We start from the raw sequence: 12,424 nt of genomic DNA on the forward strand, positions 1-12,424 counted from the left end.
TTTCTCATTTTACAGCATAAAAGTACACTAAAATATGTATCTGAAAACATTTGAGGCGAGAAATAGGCAATGCAGTAACAGAATATTGATTTGTATTTGGTCAGCGCCTAGTTTGACAGTTTGACCGCAATTCACGAGCAGTCATTGACACTGCGTTAGAGACTCCTCAGCTCTGATTGGTTGTTTTCCTTCGACCACGATGGAATTTCCAAATGCATTTTGGTACCGACTTGGAACGGAAGTACCAGGTCTCGTGATATCCCTAGAATCAACAGTATCAGAGACATATCAACATATTTCCTGGCTCTATCAAGAAACCAGCTGGTTTTGTATATAGCTTTCTCCCTACCCCAGCAGCACTACTGTAGCCCATCGAGGGTGTTCTTAAGTACATATTTTATGACCTCAGAGATACGTCGTCTACTTTGGAAAGTTTAATCTGTCCTTCTGTGGAACCGCGGTTGTGCATTACCCCCCGGGGGAAGGGGATGAAAGCCTCTCCCCACCACTGTGTGGTCTCATCAAGATTAATGGGCGCTGCGCCAGAGATTTACATAGCGTGGGAGGGCTGTGTGTGTGTGTGCTCAGGGAGAGGATCTGTGAATGTACGCGTGTGTCCGTGCGTTGCCATACATTCTAACAGTCTGTGTGTGTGTTTTTGTGTGACAAAGAGCGATAGCAAGTTTGTGACATCAACATGCCCCTGGAGCGCTTTATCTGCTTTGCACACAGAGTTTTGTGTCCACTTTATTACCCTCGCACAGAACATGTCTGCTGAAGCGTGTTTGACATTCAAGTTTATGTGTGTCTGTGGGTTTGTATACATTCAAACATAAATATTTGACCACCTATATGTGTACTTGTAGTATTCTACGTTAACGGCATCATCATTGTGCATGTATGTGTGTGACCCAGACTGCTTCCAGACCAGGCAGTGTTCTCCAGTGTGGTGTGGTTGTTGCATTCAGTGCAGGCGCAGGGCAGCTGTGCACTGCCTCGCTCTGTGCTCCGCTCTGCCCTCTACCTGCTGGCAGTGACACAGGACAAGAGCCCCAACCTCGACGGGGTAACTTTGATCAGTTCACTGCACAGAAATCAGAACACACAAAGTAGTGCAGTAGATAAACAGCATTAAAGTATAATTTCATTTAAGTGCTTTATGCTTAACAGTTTTACCTTTTATCCCTTTGCAGTGCTTACAAAAATACACTTTGACAGCTGAAGCAAAAGTTGTTATAATTAATGTTATTTTCTGTTCAAGTCAATTTAACAATGTAAAGGAAAAACAAGATTTCACCCAGATGAACGTGTTGTTTTTCCTGTGCGCAGAGAAAGAGAACAGCATGTACTGGAGCTAGAGTTATGTAGTTTAATATGGAAACCATTAATGCGGAGGCCACAGTAGACAAAGCTTGACAGCTCATATTCATCTCTTGATGCATAATCCATATAGGATGTACGTGACTCAGCAGCAAAGAATATTAATTATAGCTCACCGTTTTTTTTCTAAAGCTACAGAACACATAATATTTCCTCAAAATAATGTATTTCTTCTTAGTTCAAAGAACATTACATAATACCTAATAGCATGTACTTCATGTTGACTATGAATATGTATAAGAAATGTATTATAGAAGACTGCTCGACCTCAGTGGGGTTTTAAAAGTCTCACATTTTGATTGTAAAGAATTCTTTTTCAAAAGTGCTAACTTTTGAACTTGTGTTTGTATGCTCATCTCAAAGAAAGTGCTTTTGCTTTTTTTTTTTTTTACCAACCTACTCAAGGCTCCTTTAAACTGCATCAGCAAGGCACTCTCCTCCTGCCAAAGCTTCCCTTCCCTCTACATTCACCATCCTGCACTCCTCCACTTTATCTGGCGATATCCGGATCTGGCAGAAAAATTTGGGCCCGTAGTCTTGGAACTTTGGTTGAGCAAACAAGCACAACACACAGACGCAGAGAAGACGATTGTAAGGAGACAATTGTTTCACTTCTATCTCAGATTTGCATGTATTCATCAGTAAATAATTTAACTGCTTTCATTGAACAACTTAAACTTTTTTCACTCCAACAATTTTCACTAATTAATTCCACTCTAACAGAGTGCCTGTTAAAGTGGGTTTTGTAATTCCCTTTGAACGCTCACAAATTAAAATTGATGAAAAGGTGGTTGGATTTTATTCCTGGCTACAGGCCGACATACAGGAGAAGGGAGAGAAGACAGAAAGCCGTGCAGACGATCGGGAGCCAGACACAGAAACTATGGAGCTACTGAGTGTGATAGAGAAGTACCCAGCTGCTATACTGACCCTCCTGGTGAGAACCAGAGACCTCAAACAGGAGCTTGGATTTAACTTGGTCATATTAAAGGTGCACCATGAGTTCCTGCATGGTCACTTCTGTTGACGTTCCAAGTAAATTCCAACCAAAACAGAGCAAGCTCCAAAATCTCAGAATTGACCAGTAAATGAAAAAACTATGTTTTTGCTTGCTGTGTCTGGACTTAATGTTTGTGTCTGTCTCTCTGTTTGACTGTCTGTCTGTATGACTACAGGACATGGTTTGTACCAGGGAGGCCACCCTGGCAGGGCAAGCCCTGTGGGTGCTGGAAGTTCTTTTGCGTGTTCAAAGAGAGTATGAGGCTGACTTGTGTGCCAATCTTAGACCAGCTCTGCTGCAGGCATTACAGAGACTCAATGTGGAGAGCATGGGCCATGGGCTTGGACAGGGACCCACTGCACAGGGTAAGAGACAGAGTATATATGTTTATAAAAGTACTATAGAAATGCCTGTCGTATCCGCAATGAAAAGCTCTTTTAAGGCAAAAATCTGTTCAGAGTTCAATACAACTATATATAAATAAGTCCAACAAATTGGAACAGCGGGTTTGATTTACATGTCTACTAACAATTAATAGGAAATGCAGAAAGGAACCCCACAGCAAAAAATATTTATGACAGCTTCATGCACCCACAGTGCAGTGATGGATTCTTCCTTTTGAAATGAATGTGCCTTAATCAGGGAGTTTTTAATACATTATTATCTGTGATCCCAACATTGACAACGGAGCGCGTAAACACTGGAAACCACACCCTCTCTATTAAATACCTCATTACCAATGCATGCACACATGAATGCATAATCACACAGACCTATTGTTTCTTCTCCTTTAAATCACACTGATCAAAGTGATACCGCTTTACGAGGTAACCTCTTTTTGGGGCCATAAAACTGTCTGTTTGTTTGTCTTTCGAAGTTGGCTTCTGCTGTGCTGACTCGTTAACACCCTTCAAGGAGTCACATTTCCTTATTCTACCTAAAATAACATCCGTTCTAAGTTTTTCAAACCTCTCAGCTTAGTTGTACACTGAGCAACACATTTACACCAGGGCTGTCAATCGATTACATTTTTTAAATCGCGATTAATCACAATTTTTTCAGTTTTGCTGTTCTAAATGTACTTTAAAAAGGATATTTCAAGTTTTTAATGCTCAAGTGATATTTGAGACTGACTACTCCGTTGGTAACTCAATTCACATCGACAGTACTCTAATCTTAGCCTTGTGGAGAGAACCATCTGGAAGGGCTTTGAAACTCAACTTGCCATTCAAAAGACCCTTTTATTTATCTGTTTCTGCTCAAGGAGCTGCGCAAGAGGACAGAGGGGGAGAGAGCAGTGCTGTTTAGTGTTTAACCAAGGATCTGTGGACTGCATGCATGGGAAAGAATCACACTAGAAATATATTTGAATATATTTATACAGTAATTCGCTAAGAGGATCTGAAAAGTCGCTAAATCTAGTGAGAAAGTCACCAAGTTGGCCACAACGTTACTGCTGCAGCGTCCTGATTTCCCAAACTACGGAGCGAAATCATAGAATGTGCGTCCGTTAATCGCGCGTTAAAGAAATTAGTGGCGTTACAAGGAATTTGCGTTAACTCGTTAGTAGTCTCGCATTGCCAGACCTATCTCCACAGCGCTGCGGAGGAGGGTCTGGCGAGTCCACACAACATTCTGGGATACGAGTAAAACGTGCTCTGGTTTATTGGCATTTCTTTAAACCAATCACAATCGCCTTGGGCGGCGCTACGCGCCGGACGCAGGTACGGTCCTCTGCAAAATAGCCTCGGGAAGGAACTTGTTTTGGTGGAACATGTGCACGTAGGGAGGCGAGCTCTGGAATTAAAATGGCTGTCGAGTGTGTGTGATGAGAATTTTACTCATAAAATTTAATTGGAGGTTCTAGCTCTGAGGATGTTTCCCGAATTGAATCGGCAGACAGTGTTTTGTTTTTTGCCTTAGTCGAAACATATTAAAACTTTGTATAGCAAATGACAGCTTTTAATTAAATTGCCTCTTCTCTCATACACACACACACACACACACACACACACATACAGTGGACTCCTATACTGAGATGTAATAGAATAAATGCACCATGAAAGTCTTTTTTCTCTCCACACAGCAACACTAAAATAGATACTTAACTAGATCTAGCTTTATAAAAAGCCATCAGCAGCAGCCACACCTGGGCTATATTTTTTTATTAACCAAGGTGTTTTTCCTATTCCTATTACAAAGTGTACCTCACAAGCTGTACAACAGAAATCTGATGAGATCAAAACATTACAAGAAAACAATTTAGCCCTCAACTCGCAAGATCACTATGGATACTGGAAATCCATACTGTAGGGTTCATTGTCCAAACCTTTTGATACCTAAGATACCAATAATAAGATGCTATACCTAATGCCTGTTTGCCTAAATAAACATACAATATAAGCTTAATGAAAAAGTGATTGAAAGATATGTATTTAGTGCCAAGTCTTGCTACTTGATTGAGTTTTTGGAGTTTGGACCCCTGGCTTGGTCGTATGTCCCAAACACATGGCTGTCAGGTTAAAAGAAGAGGCTGAGGAGACTGGATGTATCTCTTGCATGTCTACACTCTTCTCAGTAGAGAAGTAATGCGGGCAAAAAATCTCAGTGACAGTGGAATTAAAAATTGCCACTGAATCTCACAAAACTTGTCCCATTGGCATTCCGAAAAGCCTGCATGTGAAATGCTTAAAGCAAACTTGTAGAAATTGATAATTAATGTGTGGATATGTCTGTTTGTGTTAATCTGTGTCACGCTTTCAATTTCTCATTTGTATATTGAAATTAAGATTATAGGTATGAATTCTTTTTAAATCCTCTAATTATTCTATAAAAATGGATTCATCCTCAACTACACAAACTTGATCTGAGTAGGCCGACAAATGATATCAGGAATTTAAACAAGGATATGAACAATTGCTAGACACAGCAGTAAAAACATCTGTAAAGAAATGTGCGTTGATTAATAGGTTGGCGCGATGTTCTTTTGCAACATAATGGAAAGCACTTAGTCTAATTATTCTCACATATCTGATCATTTGAAAGAATACCTATGTCGATTTATGTTTGTTGGGCCATTCTCCCTGCCAGCAGTTTCTTCCTGATGGTTCTAACAACTGTTCAAATTGCATTAAATTATGAAGGCAGAATTAAAAGTCCCATTAGAGAGATAGTGGGATGCTTCACATTTTTAGTTTCTCTCGGTCAATGATCATATTATGCAAAATCCTCCTAAAAAGGTATTCATTGTCATAGTCAAGGACACTTTTCACAGGGCAAACACATAAAGTTATGTTGGATTGATCGCTCCAGAAATAGTACTATATCATAGTTGTGCACTATGGGTAGATTAGTTGCAGTAAATGTGGCATGTGTAAATGGAAATGGACTGTGTTTATGTAGGGCTTTTCTAGTCTTAACGACTACTCCTGTGCTTTAACAGAGTACAGGAACCATTCACCATTCACACACATTCATACACTGAGGCCGAGGCTGCCATACAAGGTGCCACCTGCTCATCAGATAAACACTCACACACATTTACACTCCGATGGCACAGCATCGGGGGCAACTTCGGGGTTCAGTGTCTTGCCCAAGGACACTTCGACATGGGACTGCAGGGCCAGGGATCGAACCGCTCTACCACTGAGCCACAGCCCCATGTGGTGGTGTTATTTCTTTTAACTGTTCAGCCAGGCAAACTTGGTTTAACTGCAGTGTAATCACAAAGTCTCTCCTCAAACTTTAGTTGCTTTTAAATTGGATTGAAATGGGAAACAGGTCCCAGAACGTTTGTCACTTCTGATTAATGTTGGAAGGGAAGAGCCGTTAAGATGAGTTCTCCCAGCATCCTTTGTCAGTAGTGAGGTACTTGTTTTATCTAGTTGACTCTCCCCAATGCAGTGTATAGTATTGATTTAGTTTTACAGACGGTATTATCGGTGTGCGTGGAGTTGCTATCGTACACAAGTTTTGTACTCTTCTGTGTATTTAAAAGAAAAAAAACTCATAGACTTGTGTCAGTGTTGCCGTTGTTTCAGTATTCAGATATAAACTAAAGAAAAGACCAGGGGAAGTGAAACGTTTGGTTAAATCGAACAATGACTTCCATTGCAACCTGTTGTGTTTTGTTGGTAATGTACAGTATTTGTCAGATCATTTTACATACAGTAAGCAACAGTATACATGTAGATATACAGAACAGCTCTGCTTCCTGTTTACTGTCGGCTACAGAATCTGTGGAATCATCAAACATCAGACAAATCTTATTTGTCTAAAAGGAGATTAGTAATAATTACAGTTTGCTCTGAATCATAATTTTGACAACAGTTGTAGTAGTAACAATAATACAGTATGATCATGCCATCATGATAAGTTCACCTAATGACAAACTCATAAATGCTGAGATTACATTTTTTCATTCATGTTTTTCATGTTTTTGGTGTTCATTGTTTGATTCAATTCTTGTTAAAAATGATGTCCAAATAAGATCGGACATGAACACTTCCTAAGGGTTTGATTACTAGACATACTGTGCGTTCTATGCATTCATATCTGGTGCTTTGGTTAGAAGCGTCTGCCAGATGGTGTTATTATGTCTGTTTACTTGACCAGGTTAATGAGCACAGCTGAAGGCCACTACACCAGCGTGCCAGCTGGAGATTCAGAAACTGTTGCTGTGGTAGGGCTCCAACTGCTTTGTGCTCAGCTCAGGCCCTGTTGGGATTACAGATTAGAGGGCTTCACGGGTCCAAACATTTGTCCCCAAACCCAGAAAGAGCCGGAAATGTACTTCCAGGAACCAAACCGGACCCGTTTATAATTTGAAAGCTGGGACCCGGACCCTTGCAGAATCAAGAAATATCGGAGTCAAACCCAACCGGACCCTGGAGACACAGACCCGATCGGCATTTGACAGCTGATTGCTATTAACAAGTTAACGTTAATTTACAAGTTGTCAAAACATAACTTTGTGTCTTACCTAATGTAACGTTGGTAGCCTTCTCTCCTGTGTCTGGCCATTTTGATATAATCCATCATCCTTGCCAAGAAAGTTGGTAAAATATCCAGGTTTTCTGTTATTCCTCTCTTGCAGCATGACCAATACACTCATTACTTTATCTTAAAAGTCCACTTGCTGTCAGAGTGACAGATCATGACTAACGTGGCTCATTTAGAATCGGCTATGCAATTTTGTTGCTTTGTTGCATTTAGCGTAAGGATTATCTTTGGCTGTTTGCTCTTTTAAACTAAAATAATGAATGCTCATTGCTACGGCTGCTAAGGCTAGCATGGCTAATTTGCAGCTTGACCTGTGCTCTCTGACCCTTCACCTCAGGTGAAGGGTCATTTAGTACCACCTTGTAGCCATTTTACACTTTCTTTTTTTTTTTTTTTTCAACTATCTTTTTATTGAGAACAAGGTACAGAAAGACAATACTTTTGGATTTTTCACAGAACACAAACAAATACAACCCCCACCCACCCCTTCCCCCTCCCTACAACATCCAGTGCATCCCAATCTAAGGATATTAAATAAGTAGATAAATAGATAAAGGTTATGATATTAATAGGTGAAGGTATCATTCAACAGGTAGGCCGTGCTTGCTGTGCAACATCATGCGTCACCCCTCAGGATCTAGTAGTTGTGGATTCATGAATTATCAGGGAGGGTTTTAAGTTTGTTTATGAAAGACATTACTGGGTTCCAGGTAGAATAGAAGAGGTCTTTGACCCTCTAAGTGTCTATTTGATCTTGTCAAGACTTAAATGGAGCATAAGGTCACTCATCCATAAGGAGGTGCTGGGTGGTATGGGGGATTTCCAGTGCAACAATATCCTTCGGCGGGCAAGTAGAGTTGTAAATGCTATAATGTCCTTATGCTTATTGATAATCCGTTGGTCAGCTGGCACTATACCGAAGATGGCAGAGTAGGCGTTAGGTTGCAAATTTAAGGATAGTGCCTGTGAAAGTATTCTGAAGACCTCTGATCAGTAATCTGAGAGGGAAGAACATGACCAGAACGTGTGTTAATGTTGCCGGGGCGACATGACATCTGCTACAATTCTCATCCGCCCCAGGATAAATTCGGGCCAGCCTAGACTTGGAGAGGTGGGTACGGTGCAAGACTTTAAACTGAATTACACCTAACCTAGCACATGAAGTAGTTCCATTAACTCTCTTCAGAGCATCAGTCCAGGATTCCTCAGGTATTACATCCCCAAGCTCCTCCTCCTCCCATTTCCCTGTAATTCTATTGAGAGAGGTGTCTCCGAGAGATGATATGTTGGAATAGATTCTCGCAATGAAGCCTTTTAAATTGGAGGGAATTTGGAAGATGTCATCCATAGCAGTAGGTTGAGGTGCATTGGGGAAGTTTGAATCTAGATTTTGCATAAAGTGTCGGATCTGGAAATATCGGAAACGACTTGAGCCGGGGAGGTTGAATTTTTGAGCGAGATGACTAAAGGTAGAGAATACACCTTCATTTTGCACTTTCATTTATTCAGGGGGCATAGGGCAAAAAGATTCTCGCCACCAAGACTGTGGGTGTGTAACACGTGTGAGAAGGGCAGCCCTAGGGCCGCTGTAGAATCGCCGAAGCTTCAGGTTAAAGACCTATAGCCAGGAATCAGTGTTGGACAGTGGAGTTTACTTGTCTGGGACTCGTCAAGGAAAAAGAAAGAGAGGAGGGTATAGACTGGGTCTATAGCTACAGTTGAAGTCTGGGACTTCCTGAGATGAAGAAGAGAGACAAGATTGTTGAATGCTGAATGATTCATGCAGCTTTGTGTGGATGAATTGTGAATGGAAAAAAGAATAGAAAAACTAACACTGAAAGTGTGCTATTACAAATACTGACACAGCACTTCTATAAGGATTAGCGCTGTCTGAACTCCACTCGGGTATTTATTACACATTACACAGGGTAATAGAATGGGACCCGCCCCAGACCCAGTTGACTGTACAAACCATGGATCGAAACCCGTACGGGTACCGGGTCTTGTCTCAGGTTTTAGGGCTCGAGTAGACCCGTGAAGACCTCTATTACAGGCCGTTACAGATCTATGTACGTGTTCTAGTTCTGCCCACTGTAATTTGCATTAAAATATACTTTATACTAGCCTCTAATGCAGCGGCATCCCAAGGGGAGACATTTTTATTGTTATGCACTATAGGGGTGAAAGAAGTATGTAGATGACTGTTCTGCCTGACCTTCCTGCAATCTCTTTCCCTTAACCCTTTCTGGATTCAGACCCAGAATATTGTTTTTTAAAGTGTGTACAGTATGAATACGATGTTCTTAGTTCTTCCTCCTCTTGCCTCCTCTTGATGATCACTGTGTGCTCCAGCTACCCCTTGTTCATAATCCAGAACTTCAAAGTCCACAAGCCACTGCAAGATACTCCCACTTGTTTAAGAAATTCATTATCACTGTTTGAACAGTGTCAGTTTGAACAATGTCCTCTATTTTGCCTTTGCTGAAACTACTCTGGGAACATCAGGTTTCCGACTCAGTAATGTGGCGAGCCTTACCTTTAGGCAGTCTCTTACCTGCGCTAGTCCATCATCCTTTTCTCTCTCTCTCTCTCTCTCTCTCTCTATATATATATATATATATATATATATATATATATATGCTGTCAATGCTGTCAGTTAAACGCATTATTAACGGCGTTAACGCAAACCCATTTTAACGGCGTCAATTTTTTTTATCGCGAGATTAGCGTTCTTTTTGGCCTAGCAAACTTTGTAGTTTTTTTCACATGCTGTTGCAACAACTAGTAACGTTAGAAAAACTACAACAAAACATCGGATCTAGCTAGACTGGAAACAAAACAACAGGCACGCTGCACTGAGCTATCGTCGCAACACGTCCAGTCTGAAATACCACTTGATGGCCAAGCATACAGCTGATGGCCGAGCACACAGCTGATGGCTGAGCACACAGCTGATGGCTGAGCACACAGCTGATGGCCGAGCACACAGCTGATGGCTGAGCACACGGCTGATGGCCGAGCACACGGCTGATGGCCGAGCACACAGCTGATTTGAATTCTCCGCCCCCTCGTCAAAGCCAGGCGACAAAAGCACAAAGCCAGCCGATCCACTTTCCTATGTTGATAAGAGCATTAAAATGAGAAAAAATAATTGGACAAAAAGAAATCTAGGGACATGTAGAATAGATAAAAATGTGTGATTAATTGCGAGTTATCTATGACATTAATACGATTAATCGTGATTAAATATTTTAATTGTTTGACAGCACTAATCTATATATATATATATATATATATATATATATATATCACACACATACATTGTTGTCTCGCTTCACTCTCCTCACTGTTTTATTAAGTTTATCTACTCTCTGCCTCACAGAGTGAAAATATTCACTCAGTGTATCTGTCTGCCCATCTCTCTTGGATCTTTTTCACATTTGTGTTTACAGTTGTACTTTGTTTCTTTCTCTCTTTTTGTTTAGCAGTGAACTCACTCCCTCTGGTGCTGAAGCTGCTTTGTGTGATGCAGGCCAGTGACCCGCCTTCATCTTCATCCTACAGTAAGATAGACGGAGTGCACTTCAAGCTGCTCTATCACGGTGAGGTCAAAAGGTGCAGCTGGCAGAGGTCACACTGAGCGTAACTCCCCACAGCCCTCATCTATTAGCATAGACAAACACACACTGTTCCTGAACATTGTTTACATAACACTACATAATCAAACACGCGCCCTACATTAGAGGCAGATTCAATAAGATGCTTGCCGATTATAGGCAGACACACGCACAAGCATTGTCTCTCACACACAGACACTCAGAAATGCTAACAATACATTTAGTTCTTTGCAGTCATTCATAAAGACCACTTAAACACTCTTCATTATGTTCCTGACTCACACAGGCACTAACATGCTACATTAAAGTCACATAGTCATCAAGTAATAGCACTAAGAATTAGGGTTGGGTATCGTTTGGATTTTTTCCGATACTGGTGCTAAAACGATGCTTTTAAAACGGTGCCGGTGCCTGAACCGATATATGTATATATAAATAAAGGAGCACAAAACGACAGTCGGCGACATTTAAGAATGGCTTGTTTATTGCTAAGGCCTTATTGTCAAAATTAAATGATTTATTAAAAATGTAATAACAATAACTTATAACAATAACTTATTTCACCAGTAAATTGCTGGTAAACGACACAAACAACCACTAGATGGGAAAAGGGTATTTTACAATAACTTTGAATGCACCACAAGACTGGCGAGGCGAGTTTCAAGTAAACACACCGTCTGTGTTGTTTTTCCCGACAGCGGCAGCTGCAGACTGTTGGACGTCCCGGTGTTTGAATCCTCTACAATGAAATACAGTCACACTTTACACCGATTAGCTGTCAGCATTTTAACTGTGTTTAATCCAGCTGCTAGCTAACTGTAGGCTTACGTTACCTACTACTAAGTGTAATGTTAACTAGCGTGACATGCAGCGATCCTTCTATTGCCTCTAACGTCCGTTTCAGAGCATCAGAGGGCAGCGCAAGAATTTAAGTGGCACCGAAATTAGTGTTGCTATTCGGTCCGGTAGATACTGATGGTTAAGGCACTGGTGCCATATTAGCACCGGGTCTCGATACCCAACCCTACTGAGAATTCATCTCACCTCCCCCCGCATTCAACTATATTCCTTCCTAAGTGGAGGCATCACTCACTTTTGATTTAATAACCTCATCAACATGGGAGTGCTCGCTGCTGATCTGCAAATGAAAATGCTGTTCAGAAATGTACTTGACATGTCTGGCAAATTATAATTCTTAACAGGTGAATTCACAGAGAATGGCTTGCGGCCGCTGATAGCGCCATGAGTTGCGCATCATTTGCAACCGCTCTCTGCCTCGTCTCAAGGTCCGATTCACAAAAGATGTTGCGCTGATGATATTACAGCGCAAACACGCTCATAATGTTTTGCAGCTGAGTGCAATCTGCCCCTTTTTTTGCATCTGATTGAAATGATCAAAGTAGAAATGTTGCCTTTGCATCAAGAA

General features: G+C 41.1%; 1 protein-coding gene across 1 annotated transcript in view; it reads left to right on the forward strand.

Annotated features, from left to right (window-relative positions):
- Positions 1-12,424, forward strand: part of mei1 (meiotic double-stranded break formation protein 1) — a 63,461-nt gene that overhangs the window by 33,244 nt on the left and 17,793 nt on the right. The window contains exons 19-23 of the mRNA XM_078270298.1: positions 916-1,066; positions 1,786-1,971; positions 2,195-2,317; positions 2,556-2,745; positions 10,867-10,983. Of these exons, the coding sequence (XP_078126424.1) occupies positions 916-1,066; positions 1,786-1,971; positions 2,195-2,317; positions 2,556-2,745; positions 10,867-10,983 (767 nt within the window). The remainder of the gene's footprint in view (positions 1-915; positions 1,067-1,785; positions 1,972-2,194; positions 2,318-2,555; positions 2,746-10,866; positions 10,984-12,424) is intronic.

Source organism: Sander vitreus, chromosome 15, assembly GCF_031162955.1.
Source record: "Sander vitreus isolate 19-12246 chromosome 15, sanVit1, whole genome shotgun sequence".
Lineage (NCBI taxonomy): Eukaryota > Metazoa > Chordata > Actinopteri > Perciformes > Percidae > Sander > Sander vitreus.